At 36.9% G+C, this 21,885-nt stretch overlaps 2 protein-coding genes across 2 annotated transcripts in view; one reads left to right on the top strand and one right to left on the bottom strand.

Annotated features, from left to right (window-relative positions):
* The first annotated feature begins 5,874 nt into the window (after positions 1–5,874).
* LOC106715851 (lysosomal alpha-mannosidase) lies at positions 5,875–16,464 on the top strand. Its single transcript, XM_045682576.1, has 29 exons — positions 5,875–5,880; positions 6,436–6,538; positions 6,645–6,726; positions 7,549–7,734; positions 8,086–8,210; positions 8,362–8,442; positions 8,630–8,766; positions 9,397–9,530; positions 9,681–9,801; positions 9,981–10,088; positions 10,290–10,392; positions 10,664–10,754; positions 10,882–10,972; positions 11,078–11,195; positions 11,288–11,445; positions 12,118–12,195; positions 12,323–12,490; positions 12,694–12,845; positions 12,968–13,089; positions 13,174–13,325; positions 13,450–13,576; positions 13,658–13,785; positions 13,886–14,003; positions 14,167–14,335; positions 14,472–14,566; positions 14,646–15,185; positions 15,283–15,660; positions 15,897–16,062; positions 16,312–16,464. Exons 1-29 carry the CDS (start codon positions 5,875–5,877, stop codon positions 16,457–16,459), a joined length of 4,185 nt encoding a protein of 1,394 aa, XP_045538532.1. The 3' UTR covers positions 16,460–16,464.
* A 2,267-nt stretch (positions 16,465–18,731) lies between these two features.
* LOC106715676 (acetyl-CoA carboxylase) overlaps positions 18,732–21,885 on the bottom strand; it is a 43,018-nt gene continuing 39,864 nt past the window's right edge. Inside the window, exons 48-55 of the mRNA XM_045682695.1 lie at positions 21,547–21,724; positions 21,228–21,343; positions 20,564–20,656; positions 20,282–20,376; positions 20,110–20,175; positions 19,850–20,029; positions 19,346–19,486; positions 18,732–18,897 (exon numbers count right to left, since the gene is read on the bottom strand). Coding sequence (XP_045538651.1) covers positions 18,832–18,897; positions 19,346–19,486; positions 19,850–20,029; positions 20,110–20,175; positions 20,282–20,376; positions 20,564–20,656; positions 21,228–21,343; positions 21,547–21,724 — 935 coding nt within the window. The 3' untranslated portion in view covers positions 18,732–18,831. The remainder of the gene's footprint in view (positions 18,898–19,345; positions 19,487–19,849; positions 20,030–20,109; positions 20,176–20,281; positions 20,377–20,563; positions 20,657–21,227; positions 21,344–21,546; positions 21,725–21,885) is intronic.

Below are 21,885 nucleotides of genomic sequence, written 5' to 3'. Positions count from 1 at the left end.
CTCAAGCGTACCGTAATGCTCAAGGGCACTATTACTGAAATGTATTTCCTCTGCCACCAGATGGCGTGTGTTAAAAGAGTTGCGATTAAAATCTTTCTTTGTTTTTATAATAAGTTTACGTCAAATAATTATTTTCAATGATAACAACCTTTCTACAGTTAAAGTAAATTAGATACATTTTACCGAGAAACCTCGCATGACGAGAAACCTGCGTCATACATCACGCAGGATTCCATTATCCATATAAATAAATATAAAATATATTCTATAAGTTATCTTTTTATGTTGGCAATGAACATTAACTATAACGTATGTCATCGAAAGATTGTGAATGCCGTCCATTTGTAATTTGCCTAAGTTAATAATTAATAGTCGGATTCATTGACGAATTCATTCACAAAGTGATTTCTTGTATTTCGAATCTTTAAAGATTTACAATTGTTTTTTTATGTTTTTATATAAAACTGTTCCCACGACACCGTTCGCGGGGAATTCGAAAAACAAACTTAATAAGTAACTAAGTAAGTAAGAAGTAGTAGTAATATGTTCTACATCTTTGCCTAATTTCATCAAGATCCGTTGAGCCGTTTCGGACATACCTTCAAATAAACATCATCCATCCATCTAAACATTCGCATTTATAATATTAGTAAGAGTAAGATATAGTTAATAAAAAAATCTTACTTAAAAATGCAATTAAAGTTATAAATAGAAAAAACATTTAAATTATTCGTGTCATCTCATTAAAAGTGAATATGGAAAGAGACATAAAAAGTTGTAGTATTTGAAATATTCGACCTCATATAAACAAATAGTCCGTGCGTAAGACTGTGCGTATGAACTCACGTTGTCCAGTTTGCCTTGCTTATTAATTGTAGTGCAAATACCTCGAGGATACTTTCCTACTGTATGACCTTCAGGAACATTGCCATCTTATATTAATTATATTTCACACATAACTTGTTAATAATAGAAAATATTTAGCTAGAAAATCTTTTCAGCTTAGTATATCCCAACCGAGCTTGAGCCTATCATATGTTAGGGGTATCAAATGCCAGTCATGGTTTCATGTCTACCAACGCCCTGGGAGATTTAGAGGCTTTGGAGGAGGGGTTCTTTTCTGTTCAGCGCCCTGGGCGGTCGCCCAATCACCCCTACCCTAACGCCGGCGCTGAGCAAGTTCTTTGTTAACCACGCTGACCCAGTGCGGATAAATGACTTCAAACACAGCTTTGAATTTCTTCATAAATATGAAAAATATTTTCCTTGTTTATAAGAACAGCGAATAAATGTATATTGATATGAAAATTCAAAAATCGAAAATTACATTACTTAGTATATGAGGAATCGAACTACGTCACCGAACGCTTTAAGTTTGGTTGGTAACAGGCTCTTTAAAGCCGGCACCTCACGCATGGCAAACAACAGCGAACAGCGAATACCATTTCGCGAGCGTTATTACAAACATGAACTTGTAAATAGGTGTTTGTCTGTTTTGTGCCAGTGATCGGCGTCGTTGTGGGTTTCTACCCAAATCAAAGTATATAATAATAATATTGCCAATCTGTAATAAACTATCAAGTTCTCCAAGCGTGGTATTCCTGTTTGTATTGGATATTTGTAATCGATGTTTGGCAAATGTTTGGGGTAATTGTCGCTGTTTGTAGCCAACATTAAGTGTGAGGAGGCTTTAAGTGTTTTTGTGTGCACATACATATATATCCGTTCTATTATGACCTTCTATTAGTTCCTCCTGTCAGTCAACAGCATTTATAAGCATTTACAATGATATGGAAAAGATTTTGAAAAGGCTTCAAATAGTCAACGTGGGTGCTACAAAAATGTACCAAGGCTGTATTCGCAACATGCCTTAGGCAATACAAGGAGTTGTAGTCGCGGATTAAATGATTAGAAGTACATTTTATGTACGTCAATTACGGATTTAGTCAGTTTATAAACTGACCAGACTTAAAAAGTGTCAGTTTTCAATTGAATTCATTTTATTTTATAATGTTTCCAAGCAATATAAAATGAAGAATTCGATCCTGTACGAATGAAAGCGGTTAACCATCTCTGAGACCAAAATCTCTCATAAAACATACCATAGATAATAATAATATGTTCTAAACGGGGATTTTGGTTCCGAAAATCAACGGTATATGCTTCACAGGTTTATAATGATTCTTATTGTTTTAAAAAATCATCTAGGATTTAAAACAAAGAGAACCCCAGTTGAGATCAAATTCACTACTCAATTTTCATGTTATTTAACTAACTATTTAACTAAAAAAACTTTAAAATATTGAAATATCTTCTCGTAAATTTTTTTTTAAATATCATTCAATAGAGTTTGTTACATTAAAGTATGTTTATTATATACAATTAATAATTAACTTCCGCTTATATTGATCAAGTACAAATATAAAATATTTACTCAACTTACAAACTTGTCAATGTCGGCGACATTTTTCTCAATTATGCAGATCGAAAACGTGCGCTCTATGTTAAAAAAAAAAATACATTCTACTTTGACATTCGAATTTGTAAGGTCATTCAGTGAATTTTGAGTTTAAATGTCATTAGTAATTTAAGAATCAAGTATTAGCTTTATATATTAAAATAGCTGTCGCCTTAAACTTCGTCCGCGCGGAATTAAAAAACTTAATAAGTAGCCCATGTGTTCTTCCAGACTATGTTCTACTGTAACAAATTTCATCAAGTTCCATTGAGCCGTTCCAGATACCTTCAAACAAACATCCATTCATTCATCCATCCATCCATCTAAACATTCACATTTATAACATTAGTAAGATAGCTGTGGCCCGCACGGTATTAAAAAATAACTTGATTAGTAGCGTATGTGTTCTTCCAGGTTATGTTCTACATCTGTGCTAAATTTCAGCGAGATTCAGTACGCCGTTTTGCAGATACCTTATAACAAACATCCATCCATCCATACAAACATTCGCATTTATAAGGTTAGTAAGGTTATTATTTTCTATTAATTTTCTTTATTAAAAGAGTTGCATATCTTACGAGATCTCTTTAATCGAGTAGATTTAAGCGATGTTAGTACGAACTTAGAAGTCAACACTTAAAAACTTAAAAAATTAAACGATTCAGGTCGTGGTATTAATTTTTCGAAATAAGGCAAATTAATTTAAAAATCATAGTTTTTATTTCAGTTTTTTTTAATTGATTATCAATATCCGTTTTTGGACGACAGGTTTACCTCTAGATTGATTTATTATTCTGTATTGTTGATAAAATTTAATGCAGTTTATTTACCTTTATAGTTAGTTTCAAAACAAAATATAAGACTTGTAACAAAATCAAATAACATTATGAGAACAGATATGATACCAGATAGCTATTGTATTCGTGTTTCGTAATTTATATTCAAGATCTTCGTTTTGAAACTGTCTTTTTTATCTTGTATATTTATAATTTATTGTATGAGAATCCTTCAATTATATTTCAAGATATGCTTAACTTAATTCATACAAATGTAGTTTAGAGATTTTATGTTAAAATATCTTTGCTCTTATTACAAATATGTACATCGTAAATTAATAAGAATTATCAAATGACCAATGTTCCGGACGACCATGACCGGAAGGCTTAAGTTAGTTAACCTTGTTTGATATTTTCCCACGATCTATTTAAATTATGTGCCTCATATATCATATTCTAGCCACTTTATTACAACCAATGCATACACTTTGCTTTGTGAATTATTTGTATGATTAAATCATCTTCTTCATAAAAAGTCTGAAACTAAAAACCCTTTAATTTTCATGTTCATTGCCTAATAAATTTTATTTGGTAATTAATTTCCAATGTAAGGAAGTGGACATCGATACACCAACCTTTACAAACAGGATCTTAAAGTATGTGCATAAAAAAAACACATAAAACGAAACGAGTTTACTTTTCGAAATTTTGGTTCCTTGTTGCTTATAAACAAATGCAGTTTTCGAAACTCAATGACATTCCTTTTATTATTATTTTTTTTTTTCAAAAACCGGAAGTCAATGTATTCCGATGCTTATAGGACGATAAGCGTATCTGGCCTGATGAGAGAGGCTCTCCTATCTTGGTTAGTTCTGTCTGAAAATATCTTACACCTAGATAATAGACCTATAGGAATATCTGAGCAGGTGGCCATATGTGAAACTAAATTATTACAGTTCACTAGCGCCACCCTTATCTTATCGTTCAGTATGTCCATGCCCATGTGGGTTTTATATATTTTCTTACACACACAACCGCGATGGCAGCGCCTCTCACCGGGCCAGATATCATTGTTTGACAATGTGCATAGAAAATAACATAAAATAATTAAAAAAATAAAACAAAAAAATGGGACCCATCTGCAAGTACTTCCTTTCGATTAAAATAATTTTTATCAATATCGGACCACCAGGGGCGGAGATTCGCGGTAACAAACATAAAAAAAGAAAATCAGTCGAATTGATAACCTCCTTCTTTTTGAAGTCGGCTAAAAATATAACAAGTCAGCTACTGTACAAGAAGGATCTTGTGACCCTTTGACATTGAGAGGAGGTAGCTGGCGAGCTATTATAAATTAGTTTCGTTTATGTCCGCTGGGTCAGGTAACTTTGTAGTTCATCTAGATTTAAAATTGTTGAATTTTGAATCTTACAACTTGTTAAAACCAATAGCTTAGGAAACAAATGCAAAAACAATCCACTTATTCCTGAGTTTCGACTGTCGAAACATTCTCATATATTGTTATCTCATATATTGTCTACCAAATTTGTCTTTAGACTGTCAAGTCAAGCGGTCGGCAGTTTATGATCACTGTACACGGACTGCAATTTGCTGTCGACACGCGACGACTGTGTAAATCTGTCCATTTACAGCAGCCCTTAGTCAACATCAAGTCAAAGATGTTTATTTTGATGATATTATAATGTTAGTCGTCTCAATATTTTCGTTAGTATACATTACACAATGGATCGGCTTATTATTATAACAGTTTAAGACAATTCATGTGAAAACACTTCTGGTTGTTGAATGTTTTCGTGAATCCGACACATATGTTATTGCTAGCATGAACTTTACCGTTTAGCCATAAGGTGACTTAGGCATCGGCCATATTGAAAGTGCCCCCAAAAAATAAATACAAAAAAACCTTTTCTGTTACACTTAATTTAGACTACAACTTAATCGACAGTAAATACACTATTGAAACAAAAGTTGTTTTACTGTAAACTTTGATGAATTGATACTAAATAAATTAAAACAGGAAGAGTGTAACAAATAACTGAAAAAATACGGCTTTTAGAAATTAAACAAATAAATTTGAGACAAAACATAAATCTTCATTTAGCTGCTAATAGACAAAGCAATAGAATTACTTAGAGAAATAATTACATTGAATTCGCTTGAGAAAGACAACATCTAACGTTTTACAAGAGCTGTGATCAATGTTTCAATTAACAATGCCATTGTAAAAGCATCTTTATCATAAACAAACTGAGTATTACACGACTTCATACGTATCTCACTTCAGTATCAAATCGTATGCCACAATCGGTTTGTTCGTTTCCGGGTCAGCATTGGTTAAAGAAAATGATCCCGTGTTCAAGTAAATGAACTCATGTTATCGAAAAATAATTGTGACAATCTTAAATATAATAATATTCATCTTTTAAAAATAAAACAAATCAGATTTTTAAATATGTAACTACAAGTGTTAATTTACTGACGTTAAAACTAAATAAACTGTAACTCCAATGTGCATGTACAATATTTCAAATATTAAAATACAATGATGTTTGGGACGTTTTTATTTTTACTGAGTTTCGTGCCCAGAAGTCAAAGTTTGAACGTAAAACAAAAGATAGAATGTGGGTATAAGGTAAGCATTATTATTTATTATCTATGTTCATCCACAGCTGGACGTAAACTACCCCGATCGCCATAATAATAAATTCTCTTTTTTGCAGTCCCCTTCCAGAGAATTGTGATAGGCTTTTGACACTGTACTATCAACTACCAAGTACAAAGCAGTCTTAAATTGATGAATTTCACAGATATTTCTTGGACAGGAACCTTTTTTATCACCAGCAATAGATTAAGTTCAGGCTTTAACGTGATAAATCCATCATTGTCGTATTGTAGTCAGGAGTAACCCAAGGTGCGAAATTGGATCCGTTTTTTTCATTTCTTTTTTTTTTCGTTTAGATTCACAATTTGTATTGATAACTGTTTTTTGTGATAAATCAAAGGAATCATTGAAAAGTAGAGTATAAGAATATATATGTATGTAAGCATGTCCAGCATGGCTGCATGGATCTGGCTGAAATTTGGCATAGACGTAGAACATAGCCTGGAAGAACATAGGCTATTAATTAAGTTTTTTTTTTTTAATTCAGCTAGTTAAGCTATATAATAATTCTTGTATAGCAATGTCCGCAAACCCGTGACGGCGCCCTGAATGTGCACCTCATTCCTCACTCGCATATGGACGCTGGTTGGGTCAAGACATACGATGAATATTACTATGGAAGTAAGTAATAACCATCTTTCCTGATATTTGAATCTATATCTATAAGTTAAATCTTATAAAATTCGTTCGAATTTTCTATTTAAATGTGTAATTAATTGAATTTCAGCGCGGACTTCCGTGAGCACGGCAAATGTCCAACTGATATACCACTCAGTTCTGTCGGAGCTACTTCATGATAAGCGACGGAAGTAAGACAATTCTACTTCACATCCACCAGACTAACTTATAGATATATATATAACTTTAAACTTTTGTGGTTTTTACTATTATACTGTTCGTAAGAAACGGCTCTTACCACGATTAGGCTGTTTGTTGACTTATAGATATGTCGTACACAGAATCGTTATTTAGCCTCCATTAGTGTAATATGAGTAATCTAACCAAATGTCTAACCTTATAGAACAATTTACGGGTCTGAGTATGTATTGGAATCTTACACCGGCTCCAAGGTGTCGAAATTGTAAAGGAGTTATTTAACTGTAGAGTTTAGCAGATATATTGACGTATATTGATTTTTGCGGTTATTAATAATATCGTGTTTGAAGAAAGGTTAACAATTCTAAGAATAAAAAGTGGTGAAACAATCAGTAATTAGATTGCTGGTATTGTGTTGTTAATGATAGCAGCCAGACACTCAGTAAATACAGTTTACCTGGAATCTGAAATTCAAACTCAATTGTACAACAACAATATTGATGGGAATTATAAGAAGAAAGTCATAGTGAAAATGTTATCTTCCTCTTTTTAGGTTATTTGTTCGTTACTGTAGCTTTAGGAACTTGATTTTCTCATTTTAAATGTATTTTGTGCTATTAATATTAGCAAACAACCTGCAGCTTTTGTTAGAATTTTGGTTTGAGGTTGGAAGAAGAAGACCGAAGGAAGTATGAATGAATTGTGTGAAAGATATATGACGGCTGATAGAGATGTATGGAAGGAAAATGGCTAGACGATGATGATGTATCGAATGTAGTATGAGTGTTGGACACGATGTATTTGTTGAATCACAGGTTCACGTTCTCGGAGACGGTGTATTTCTGGCGCTGGTGGAAGGAACAGCGGCCGGCTACGCGCGCCACATTCCGCGCCCTGGTGGCTGAGGGCCGCGTCGAATTTGCGGGCGGCGGCTGGGTGCAGAACGACGAGGCCACCACTGACTACCTACAGATTATTGACCAGTATACTTGGGGTCTTAGGTCAGTGGATTGTAATAAAACTGGCCAACATTTACAAAGGTTCAGGACAAACTGGTTAAGCAAACATTTCGTATGACCGGCATTTTAAATCGATTAAAACTGCATCCCTTATCTTTACAACTGCTGTCTGTACTTGATAGTCAACTATTAAAATGAGTCATTCTATTATACTTAAGAACACCATAAATAAGTAATCGAGTATTTTTACAAATCTCGGAGCTGCCACGGGATATTATCTCCTGGTTCATATACTGTTAAATGAATGAGACTTCCTTAAAATTTTACAAACGAATGTTATTTCTGATCAAGATTAGTCAATGCTGTTATCTAGTCAGTTACTGATAATTTTAGAAAGCTGAACGACACACTAGGCCCGTGCGGCAAGCCGAAGGCGGCGTGGCAGGTCGACACGTACGGACACACGCGCGAGCAGGCCTCGCTCCTCGCTCAGATGGGATACGATGGACTCTTCATTGGTATGTCTGTTTGAAAAATAATTAGGCAATTAAACTAGTTACAACTAAGTAACAAGTAGTAACAACTAAGACTATGCTAAAGATCAAGTTTGGAAACTTTTAAAAATTTATGGAACACATTTAAGGTCTCATATAATTATTTATTTTTTAGGCCGTGTAGATCATAAAGAAAGAGAATCTATGATAGAAGAAGACAGAATGGAATTTATGTGGCGAGGAAGCAATGTTCTAGGTAAGTAAACAATGTTTTGCCTTTACCTAGATAAGCGAGAAACCTCTATAAACGAAAGTCATTGTCCGGTTCCAACAGACCAACTCTATAAGCAAGAGAAATAGCGGTCTCTTAGACTCTCACTTATCCAGGTTCAACTGTAACACCATTCAAATGTACTCTAATGTGCTATTTGTTACAATATCAGGTAAAATGTCTGACATAATGACGCACAACCTGTTCAACTTATACAACGCGCCCGATGGCTTCTGCTTCGACTTTCTCTGTAGTGACGAGCCCATCATCGACGATCCTGATAGCCATGTCTACAACGCAGACGCTAGGGTAAAAAGCTGAACTTCGTCTCTTAAGTCTTTGATATCGTGCACTAAGTAAATATATCTTAAAGCATAAATAGCGTACATTTAATAAAAACAAGGGTGTAATAAATCACAAAATACAGTCTTTTTGAACCTAATTAGGTTGACATTATAAATTATTACTTCAATTCAAAGGCAAAAAAATACCATTGCTTTATTTGGAAAAGACAATAAAAAGAAAAAGTCATTTATCATTAGTCATTATTTTTAACTGGACCATGACCGCGATTTTCTTTGAAACAATTTCTACAAACAGCTTAATACTTACTAAGTATTGAATGAAACAATAAAATTGTAAAATATTCTTTAATTAAATCGCCAATTTCATAAAAAATCTCGAGAAGTCCTTGTAGAAGATTGAATGGCTCAATTATTTTTATGTTGTTATTTAGTTGTATTTTTCCATATATTATATAAATCCTATTTTGTATATCTAAAAAGAAACTTCCTAATCAAATATACATTACCCTAGCTTCTACATGAATACATACAGTTCTAGTGCGTACAGGTTGCTTTCAACGCCTTTATCTTTTCTTCTTATTTCTCCAGTTAGCGAGATAAATTACCTTCTTACCGATCATGTTATTACGTACAGGTGAATGACTTCATAGCTCAAATAGAGCGACAGGCGAAGTACTACGACCACGACAACATCATGGTGACGATGGGAGGAGACTTCACCTACCAGAGCGCCGCTAACTGGTTCATGAACATCGACAAACTAATCAAGTAACATTTGTTATTCCCTTTTTTATCTTTTGTCATTTAAAAGAATGCCCAAATTGTAAAGTACCGAGCCCTAGATTTGTCACATCGGCTAGAAAAGCTCTCTGATAACAAATAACTATGAACTCTTCGTAAGTTTGCATGTGTTTTTAGCCACGTGACAACCCATCCTGCGAACCTGTCCGATGTCAACGTATTCTATTCCACACCCTCCTGCTACTTGAAGGCTATTTACATGTACGGCAGGCGAGACAAGTCGGTCTTCACTGAGAAGGTAATTTATACGATGTTTAAAAAAAGCAAAAGCAAAAATAACGAGTAAATTAATCATGGCTGCTAGCACGCTAGTCACCATATGTCGAAATTTAATTCTTTATATTTGTTGGCTTAATAAATAAAGTTAATGGTGTATTTTATTTTATTTAGGTACTCAATTTGTTTTGCTTTTTTTAGAGTGACTATTTGCCATACGGCAGTGATTCCACGACTTACTGGACTGGCTTTTACACTTCGCGACCAAGTCTCAAATATCTAGCGAGGAAATCACACATTTTTCTACAGGTATTATTATTATGATTAGTACTCTAAAACACTCTAATTACTGGTTTATTTCTGGTCCAAAATTCATTGGTTGAATTCGTAATTGATATGGAGGTCAAAAAACTAATCTTCGTGCATTCCATATGGAAGGGATTCGCATAGAAATGAGTCTTTTCTCCGACTTGTTGTAACGTCTGTACTCAATTTTACGAGTTGTTCCAGGTGGTGAAGCAGTTGACCGTGATATCTCGTATGGGTGACTCCTACGAGCTTCACCTGCTGCGCCACGCCGTCAGCCTGCTACTGCACCATGACGCCATCACAGGTCTAGCCCCCAGCACCAGCACCACACTTACTCACTGTCTGAATTCCAACTTGTGGAGCAGAGGGTGCCACATTACTCAACAAAATTGTGACCCCAAGGCTAGAGCTGCGTTTAGTTCATCATCGTCTCAACTTACGTCAATCCGATAGTTTTTTTGGCTAAAGCAATCACGTTAGATTACGTAATAATTATAAACAAATAATTGTTTTTTCATGTTATTATTTTCCGACATCCTCAACTCTATTCAGTTGTTTCTACCTCCTGTTTCCAGGCACCAGTCAACAACACGTTACTTTAGACTTCATACGAACATTGACGGATGCTGTCGAATCTTGCTCTAAAAAAGTTTCCCAATATTTAAGGTATTCTTTTCCTTGTAATATTCTTACATACTAAATAACAATGAACAGTTAAATCAGTAACTTTAAAGAAAATTCTTTATTATACAGTATTTCACTTAATTATATGGTCTCATTCACTATGTCCTAGTTCACTGACGCCGACGTGGGGCGGCAGCCGGCGATCCAAGAACAACCAGCAGTTCATCATCTGTCACCAGCTCAATATGAGCCAGTGCAGGGTCAGTTCAATTACGTTCATCGATATAACCTCAGAATACTAAACTAGTTATTTCCTGTTTTTGCTGAAAATTTTTAGAAATTGATATATGTTTTTGTGTTTTCAGTTCTCCGAGAGTCAGGACACGATGCTGTTGCTGGTGTACAACCCATCCAGTATCAAGACGTACTTCCACGTGCGCCTGCCCGCCATCGCCATGCACTATTCTATCCGGGACTATAATGGTAAGCAGAACCTTCCTTTCGACATCAGATAGACCAACAATATTCTTCTTATTAAGGAATGAAAACTTAATATTTGACTACTCGTTATACAGATGAGGAGGTGGAATACCAGCTGATTCCGCTGCCCGCTTCCGTCATCAACCTGCCGGGGCGCAGCTCCAGCGCTATCCAGGAGCTGTGCTTCGAGGCGGAGAATATACCGCCACTCGGCTACACAGCCTACTACCTCGCACCTATCAGGGATCCATTGGTAAACTGATAAACTACTGAAAACCCACGTACAAATGTGACAGATTTCTTTGACTAGATCAGTTTACCTAAGGCAAAATCGTTCCCTTCTCCGAACGGTTCTAAAATTTTACTCATCCTCATCATTATCAACCTGCCCTTATGAGGGTCCCTATGGAGGGTCGGCACAGTATGTACTACTCCTCCATAGATCTCTATCAGCCGTCATAACTGAATTCACCCCCTTCTTACCCATGTCCTCTTTCACACAATCCATCCATACTTTCTTTGGTCTTCCTCTACTTTTATAGCCATCCACTTTACTAGTAGAAGTAAATATATTTTGTGACGTAAATCGTAAGCTATGTGACAAGAATATCAACCTGAATAGCATAATTCAATTGCAGATTCGCTTCACTTCCCAAATGACTAAAGTTTTTTTTCTCCATTTACAATGACTCAGTAAAACGACGACTCAAAAAATCTGTCAATGATTAATTTAACTTCCAGGTTATGATGAAATATTTAGACTAAAAGATCACAATGAGAGACCTATTTAGTGAAACAAGAAATCATTATTTCAATTTCCTGTTTCATTGCAAATGAAAAGTCTTAACTTGTTTTCCATATTTTAATATAAATCGATAGTCAATATAATATGTGTAAGAAGTTGCTGTCTTTTGCTGTTTTTCAGGAAGAGTCATCCTTCGTTAAGAAGACACACCATGGCCCTGAAGCTGATCAAGAATTAACACCAAATATATCTAATGAGGTATTTGGAATAGAGCTTTATTTAAATCTATGCAATCGTAACATTTGTTAGATGTTATATTCTATAGAACTTTAGTAAATTTTTTGTTGTAAACAACTTAATTGTCGTAAATCATAACTCTTTCCAGTATTTAAAAGTAACGATAGACAAAGAGACGGGCCTGCTGGAGTCGATACAGCACGTGGACGGCGTGAAGGTGCAGATCTCCCAGAACTTCTACTACTATAGCCAGGTGCAGCAGCCGCTGCAGTCCGGCGCGTACAGTTTCCGGCCCTCCAGGAACCGGCCCACGCCTGTAAGCAGCACCTACATGCTCACATTACCTTCACGGCGACAAGGTTTGGTGTTTGCATTTTCGTGAGGTGACCACGTTTAATTTGGTGAAAAGAATAAGAGATGTGGAAAGTGACCGAAGAAGTAAATATGACCACATGTATATGATAGAAAAATGAAAAGACCAATGACCAGTAGTGGTCCGTAACACTAATTCTTCTGTAGGTTGCAGAGAAAGTAATCTACCACGCAGTCCGAGGGTCATTAATCAAAGAGATAAGACAGAGGTTCAGCGACTGGGTGACGCAGGTCATCCGGCTCTATCGCGGCGAGGAGTTTATTGAATTAGAGTGGATCATCGGACCCATACCTGTTGGGTACGTATTTATGACAGAAGCACTTGAAAAAAATACTGCTAGGTTACCACAAGGTTGATGTAATTAAATAAATCTAAGTAATGTGCAGGAAATAAATGGCTTGTTGTCTACACAATTTGCAGAAACGACCTCGGCAAAGAGGTGGTGAGCATTCTGAAGACAAACATCAGCAATGGCGGCGAGTTCTACACGGACGCCAACAGCCGACAGATGATGAAGCGCAACTGCTGGAATGAGAGCACCAGTAAGTTTATGAAATGCAATAGTTGGAAAGAACACATTCAACAATAAGTTATTAAGTACACAACATGGTATATGCACGTTGCAGGTCACCAGGTGAAGAAGCCGGTCGCGGCGTGCTATTACCCGGTGACGTCTCGAATCTGTTTGCGTGCCAACAATGCCAGCGTGGAGCTGTGCGTGCTGACGGACCGTGCGCAGGGCGGCACCTCCTACAGTGAGGGCGAGATTGAGCTCATGGTATACATACGTACAAGCAAATAAAAAAGTTAATCTAATGTCGAGTCTACAATGCAAGAACCAGTCCTTAATTCTTCTTAAGACAGTGACTATGGTTGCTTTATTATATTTGTCGTTTTTCAAGGTTCACAGAAGACTTCTCACCGACGACGGTTTCGGTCTGGAAGAAACCTTGAACGAGGAGGCTTACGGGGTGGGGCTAGTGGTGAAGGGGAAGCACAGGATCATGTTCGGCAACTACCGACAAGAAAGTAAGCTTTACTCCAAATTTGATAGCAAATTGATTTTGTAGCAAAAGTAGTGTCTAAATTTCTGTGTTTTCTTTTCTCCAGTGGACGAGCAGACGTTCTCGGAGCGCGTGTCCTACACAGCTCGCAAGTGGCTGATGGAACCCTGGTTGTTCTTGGCACCAGGAGAGAAGATCAACAGAAGGAAGTGGCAGAACGTAAGGAATAAAAGAGTACGTACATATCTTATAATCGACCCAACTTTGCTTACCTCCAAAGTTTGTACTTTTGGTAACCAGTAAATAGCAATGCAAAGTATTGTTAACTTTGCAGTACTCGGCGGTGCGGCTGCACGGGCTGCCGCGCCACATACACGTCATCACGCTAGAGCCCTGGAAGGCGGGTTCCGTGTTACTCCGACTTGAAAACACGCTCGAAAATTCTGACAAAGGTATTACGTCATCAGCGGAGATTAAATTATTTAAAAAAATCTGATCCGTTGGAGAAAAGACAAGGCAGTAGCCAGTAGCGATGTAAATTAGTGGCGAAGGGGAGTTAATGGGTCCCGGCTTTGAGGTTTTTACTAAAAATAAATTAAAAAATGTTTGTCATAGAAATATTCAAAATGGAAAAGGACACAACGGACGAGAGCCCGCGCACGACTCACATTGTGGTTGACCTGCGCAAGATCTTCGGGCAGCACGAGGTGCGCATGGTGCGGGAGACCACACTCGCCGCCAACCAGTGGCTAGAGGAGGCGCGCCAGATGGACTGGAGCACAAGGTGACACGCACCATATTGAAGGCATCAGAAACAAGACGTCTTATTTTAGACATCGTAAAAGTATAGTAATAACCGGGTATCTTATTGGGACTCATGGTAATGCTTCTCAGATTTTTTAAACCGTACGCCATTACAGGTACGTGTACTCCGGTGGAGATGATGGCATCCTGCCGGAGGACAACGTCGACTACACCGACGACAAGCTTGACCGAACAGAGAGGAAAGACTCAGGTACAAAGCTTTATCTCAACAACAAACACTTACATATTAACCTTCAATATAACAGTTTAATTACTGTCTTATGTTTCAGATTTTACACAAGAAGATACATACTTCGTAAGGAAACAGTCACGCAAAAAAATAAATGTAACACCGAAGCAGAAAACATATAAGTCCAGATATAAGTATGACGAGCGCCGCAAGAGGTCACTCAACATCACCGAGAATATGATCGAAGCAGTGAACGAGGCCAACGCATCAGATTCCAACGCGTTTATCACCCAAGTGGAAACTACAACGAAACCGTACAAGGAGACAACATCATATGATGAAGTAGAAACGAAGAATAACTCTATAATACCAACGGATTTCAGACATATCGTTTTTGCACCTAAACCTGATCTGAGCGGTGATCTACTGAGGACCAGATTTCGTGCGGACTCTAAAAAGTCACCAAAAATAAACTACAACCACAGTAGGGTGAAACCAATGAAGTTCTTCGTGGAGTGGGGCAACTGTTCAGAGGAGGTGGGCTCCACGGAGGATGAAAATTTCTCATCGAACTTGAAAAAAAGATCAGCAAGAAGAAGAAATGGAAGCCACAGCGTGAAAACTAACAGGCGTAATGGCGGTATGAAACAAATTTAGATATTACCTTTTCGCTATTAATAGTTAACAATTTTTTATTACCTTTTTTCTATTTTTTTAAAAATTAAACACATTTCCAGATTTCTTTTCCAATGAACCAGACGACGGCATAACGCGGTCAATGTACGAGATGTACTACAAAATTAAACCGGCCAACAATCTAAAACCACGGCCCGAACCACAGACACCAGCGCCCAGAAGATTCAAGAAGATAAAGGGAAAGAAAATAAGAATAGACAAGCACGAAGAATTATCGAGAATAGAACGCACGACGAGGAAATCTAGAAGGAATAGAAATAAAAGAAAAGGGAAGACTTACGCCACTACAAGTATACCCTTGGAGATTTATAATACTAAAAAGAGGATCACAAGAGAAAAACAACGTCAAAATGCAGACATTGGACAAGATAATGACAGTGAAGCCGAAAACACGAAGACATTTTCGCAATTGCGTAAAGGTATATCTTTAGACATTATTGACAAAAAATTATCCAAGGAGTCAGATGGTTTACTTGGTAAAGAAAAATTATTATTTTAAGAAAAAAATAACGTTAGCGTCTGAAAAAGTTATATAACCTCTTTTACTCGTAACTAAAACTTTGCGTGTTTTTTTTAATTACATTTAAAGAATACCTTTTGTTTTTAATGATCTATCCATTAGATTTTTTTAAGCAGTATCTTGTGATTTTTTTAGCTCAATTCACTCACATGGCACCTAAGACAGAGCTAGCTCACCTAAGAGCGAAACGGCGTAAGGAGGCTATGAGGAGTTACCTGGACTACGAGGCTGACACGTCAGATGGCGCTGAGGAGGAGAGTCGGGAGGAAGGGGATAAGTGGGAGAATACCAGGAGGAAGAGGTAACTGGTGTAGTGCTAACAGTGGATTTCTTTGTATATCTTTGGTAAAACAGTTATGTTTTGTATATGCGTTTCCAACAGTGGGAACCTACGGCAAGAAATATGGTTCAAAGTAGGAATAAAACTAGTTTTTTCTTTAAAACCACAAACGTACAATTTTATAATTGTTTGTTATGTTCAACATTTTCTTTCATAATTTTGTTAAGTTTGGTTCGTATCGATTATAGTGAGCATTTTATGTGCTTGCAGGACGGCGAGCAAGGAGGAGGAGATGGCGGAAAGCAGCTCCGACTCTCAGGAGAGCAACGAGTCAGAGTTCGTAGTCACACTCCGACCATCACAGATCCGCACCTTCGTGATATGGTTCGTCGACAATCGCAAGACTTACACCTTGTAAACTTAACAGACCATTTAAGTTAGCGTTAAATATAAATAAAAGTTGAAGTTCTCGTGTTTCCATTTGTTTATTAATTACACAATAAAAATCATCTTACCTGTAACACCATCCTGCTCATTTTCCTTACATAATGTCGGCAAATCAGCAGTCTTCCACACATCTCTTTCAGCAGTCATATGTGAATTCACTCCCCTATCCTCTTTCATCCAATTTACAGTGGTAGATCCCGCAACAATATTTGATGGGTTCACGAATGGGTACGGCTCGACTAGTGAAATATCACGACCACACAGAAGACAGGCGTGAAGAGGAAGCAATTCCGCGTACAGTCTGATGAGTGTGCGTTCTGGAGGCCTAATCTTGGTCCTCTTTCCCTTCTCACCCTTTTCTTATTAGGAAAGGACGGGAAGAGGAAGTGGATTTGGTGGAAAAGGGGACGCGTAGGAAGGGGAAATATCCTCTTTCTGTGCGACCCCTTCTCCGTTGATTAAAGGCAGGCAACGCTTTACAATTTCGTCGCATCCAGATGACCGTTTGCTCGTTTGCCACCTTATGATATAAAAAAAATCCATTCTTCGATCTTCCTACCTCTGGTAACTATCCACATTCAATATTATTACCTTCTTGTTTATTTGTCCATCATCTGAACATATATGTCCAGACCACGCCAAACTTACTTCTGCACAATAATACTTACTCAGGTGACATAACAGCGATGTGGGAAAACGGAAAGGATACACATTTAGGAAATAGAATTCAAAATAAAAATCATTCAATAATTTATTAAATACACATTTTTATACAAACAAGTCTCACCAGAGCCATTTCACAAGCGGTTCATGATCTAAAGAATTCAAACAGCTGTAAACGTACATTGACTAAAACAAATAATAGAACCTTCTAGAAAACTTCATGAGAACACAAACCAAGAATATATAGAACACAATATTGTTTATAAACTATAGGAATGTATTGAGTTTATCAAACATTTGTACCGATAAATTACAAAATACTACCAATGTTCAACAGTGTTACCAGTTAATATTACAAATACATAAAACAGAGTATATATTTTACTGAACAGGTAATTTTTTCACTCTTAAAATGTGCAAAAATAAAAAGTACATTTAGTAAGCAACATTGGTAGTATATTTAAATATATATTTGTCCAAACTATGAAACTGACGTGATATGTGAGACTAACACTTTGACTGCCAAGACCCTTTTATCTACAATGCAATTGTACCTACTTATATAAAATATTGCTATACCACAGGACTCATAATTATTAGAACTGTTCTCAAAATATAATACATCAGTTTTGTCTAAGAAAACTGCCATTAGTTACTAAAATAGTTTAAGAGTCAGTGAATCAAGAGAGAAAGATTTGTATTTTTATATTTTGTATGTAACCAATAAACTCAAAAACTACTGGAGTAATTACCAAAAATTAATTTACCCTTAAAAAGACATATTATCACTATGTAACATGGGTTGAAATTTTAACACTTTCAATGCCACCAACTCAACTCATCAGTTAATTATGAAATGTCATTAATTCTTAACTATTTCGGCGTAATCACTAACTAAAGTGACGTATTATATTTTGAAAACATAACAGTATATAAGTCATAGTTCTGAATTTTTTTTTAAATTTGTATACATCCCACCGATTAAATATATATCAACATAGTCTAAGCTTTGTAGCTTTGAAGTCTTTCAGTTTAAAAGAATATTCAAAGCTATTTCCCAATAAATTAATTAGATTAAGTAACTTTGTTAAAAGTTACTACCCGATGGAACTTTAAGCTCCGAACAGTTAATCAACAACATAAAAAAAAAACATAATTTTTACTATAACGTGTTGTTAAATAAAATGCTTTTTAGCATAAAAATGCAAGCTCTTTGTGTGATTAATTCAAATTTTATAAAAATAGATCGGATTTTTTGTACCAAAATCTGTCTTGTTTTATTAAATTTCACAATGGCCTAGTTAATTTTTAAAGTGATGACATTTACCATAGATATTTTTCCCAAATTTATTAGTTAACATACAAATTCGACTATTTGGCGACATCAAATACAGCAATATACATTCTGAGATTTTTAAGGTCTTTAAACTTTTAAAGAGAAACCATTTAATAAAAATGAAACATAAATAACAACACTTTTGCTTTCAAAAGAATTTCCATCGAACAGTCAAAAATAAACTTTATTGTACACTAATAAAGTATATTTTCAATTGATATTAAAGTAAAATTCAAATTGAGTGTAATAACAATCACACAGCCAAGCAAACATACATCTAATATACAAAATACAAAGTATACGTACGCGTAAATAATTTGTTCTCCATTTAAACACTAAATTGTCTATTGTTCCATTTCTAAAGCCGTGAGTTTTCTCACGAACTCAGCGCGTTGAGATGGTGTCAGCTCCTGCAATACAATACAATACATAACAATACAATAAAATACAATACAATACAGTGCAGTGCAGTGCAGTGCAGTGCAGTGCAGTGCAGTACAGTACAGTACAGTACAATACAGTACAGTATAATACAGTACAATACAATACAATACGATGCGATTTAGAATATTTTATTGAGAGCTTAATTGGATTCATGTTTTTTAGTTTTTCCTTGGTCTTGGTGTTTTACACTTTGTATGTTGTTACATTATTAAATACTAGAGTAAGTGAATACAGAGCCGGCTTTAGGGTTAGGCTAAGTTTATGCTCAACATGCGTTCGTGTACGTATACGTGTATATACGTACGTGTACGTGCAGGTGTACGTACGTGTACGTGCAGGTGTACGTACGTGTACGTGCAGGTGTACGTACGTGTACGTACAGGTGTACGTACGTGTACGTGCAGGTGTACGTACCATGACGAGGGCGTTGCAGGCTTGCAGCACCGCGTCCTGCTTGATGGCGCGCAGGTTGCGCTCCAGCAGTGAGTCCTCCGCCCCCGCCTGCGCCTCCAGCCACTTGCACACCGCCTCGTTGTCGTGCTCCCACTGGTGGGACTGGACATAACACAAAAGACTCTTTAAACGGTCACTTTAAGCCCTTAGTGTAGATTAACCATCTTTTGAGGAATATGAGTGTAGCAGTTACATAAAAGATAAATTAAATATTCAAATAGATGGCTCCAATTGCATAAACAAACTACTAAAGATGATTATTTAAAGCGAGTACTAGTTTTGTCAAAATGAAATAAACTCAATCTTCTAGATTCTAGCATAAGCATCCCCCCACCAAGATAATTGAAATCTTCCCCCCAAATCCAGACTAGATCGGCGGCTTTCGAAGCCTATATTTTATAGTACTTTCTTTCGTTCGTTTTATTATGTCACATTAAGTTGTGTACGTATGGTGAGGATGCTGACCTGCGTCTCGCCCTGATCCTCTGTGAACCAGCGGCGCAGGGTGGCGGCGGCTGCACCCTGGTCCATGTGCGTGGCTGGCTGCACAGCCTCCTGCACGCGCCTCTCCTGCGCGTTCTGTCGCAGCAGCCGCGCCAGTCGCCAGTACAGCAACCGCCGTGACCACCGCCATGGAATTATATCCTAAAACATCGTATATATAACATGAAATCCGACTCGAAGGACCATATTTAGTTATGTAACTTTTCAATGTTAATACATACAAATATGCAGCCCTTTTCTAGCATTCTTTCCGCTGTGTCGTGCAGCTCTGCGAATTGTATGGCAATCTAAAATAATGAATATACACATTTAGGTATGAAATAAAAAAAAATAACAACATTATGGTACATTTACAAGCAATACGAATGTCTATAATTAACAATGTGTACTCACCTCGTGATATATAGGACTTAACTCCTTTTCTCTTGCTTTGACAGTCTTCTCCGCTGCCAACAGATCTGCCTCCAACTCGCGTACTTTGCACTCAGCTGAAATATTGCCTTACTTGAAGTAACACATCATAAAATTATGTCTAAAAGTGTTCTGGATAAGTTAGTCAAGTAAAATTAGCTATATCTAAAAGTATCTTCTAGATAACTTGAATTCTACGTACGATATAAGAATTTAAAAATACGTACATTTCACATGATGTTGTAATATTTGTTGTTAACGTACCTTGTTTGCCGGCGTCAGTTCTGACCAGTACATCATCTATAGATCCTCGCCTGTCCAGATTCTTTGATATTTCTTTCATTTGTTCCTTCATTTCTATAAAAAATACATATTTATTACTTTAATTAATTGTCACCCGCGACTCTGTCTGCGCGGTATTAATAAGTAGCCTACGTGCTCTTTTTTTTATATTACAAGGTGGCAAACGAGCAAGCGGCCACATGAATTCGCCGAAATGGCGAAGCGACCGCTGCCCATAGACATTCGCAATTACAGATGCGTTGCCTACTCTCAATCGACGAAGGAGACGCACAAAAAGAAAATATTTAACCTTCCTATGCATCTCCTCCATCAAATCCACCTCCTCTTCCCATCCTTTTATTATAAGAAAAGGGGTGGGAAGAGAAAGAGGACTAAAATTAGGCTTCCGACACCACACTCATCAGAAGAAACGCGGAATAGACTAGACTCCTAGACTATGATCTACTTCGATGCCAAATTTCATCGAGATCCATACAGATTCTGGAGATACCTTCAAACAAACATCCATCCATCCATCCATCCATCTAAACATTCGCATTTATAATATTAAGTTTATTACTTAAATTTAGTACAACTTTGACGAATGAAAGGAAATGACTTTAAATGTAGAGTTAGCTTAGTATACCTGAGATTCTAGCTCCAAGTCGCAGCAGCTCAGGGTCGAGGCGGTGCATTGTCTTGAGGATGTCGCGCTGCTTGAACTTCACCTCCACTATACCCTCCGCCTCCAGCACCCCACCCCTGAGATACAAACGACGTTAACATTGCATTATAACTACGGTTGAAAAGTCAACTCTCTAACGAGATACTATTAAGGTGAAATTGAACGATGAAGTACATACAAATAATGGTAAAAATCTGAATTAGTACTTCAATTTCCTGGGTTGATATGAACATGCGTGCGTGTATTATTTGCGTGTCTACGTGCGTGCGTGTTTGCGTACCTGGCCTCTGGATCTGCGTACATCTCCATACGCTGTGAGTTGACACTGGGGTCTATAACGGCCCAGGCACCACCTCTCACCTCCGCGCCAGGCGGAATGTACACCAACACGGGAGCCGTCGCCCCGCGCAATGCTCGCACTATCTCCGCACCGAACTTCAAGATCTGCTCGTACATGTCTAAAAAAAATTATTAAATTCATGTATTCTGTGAATGTTTCTAAATAAATAAACTGTTTTGTACTATACTAGCTTTAACCCGCGATTCCGTCCGCGCGGAATAAAAAATAGAAAACGGGGTAAAAATTATCCTATGTCCGTTTCCTGGTTCTAAGCTACCT

This window comes from Papilio machaon, chromosome 19, assembly GCF_912999745.1.
Source record: "Papilio machaon chromosome 19, ilPapMach1.1, whole genome shotgun sequence".
Taxonomy (NCBI): Eukaryota; Metazoa; Arthropoda; class Insecta; order Lepidoptera; family Papilionidae; genus Papilio; species Papilio machaon.
The sequence above is the reverse complement of the archived record's forward strand: the minus strand, read 5'-3'. Positions and strand labels throughout refer to the sequence as shown.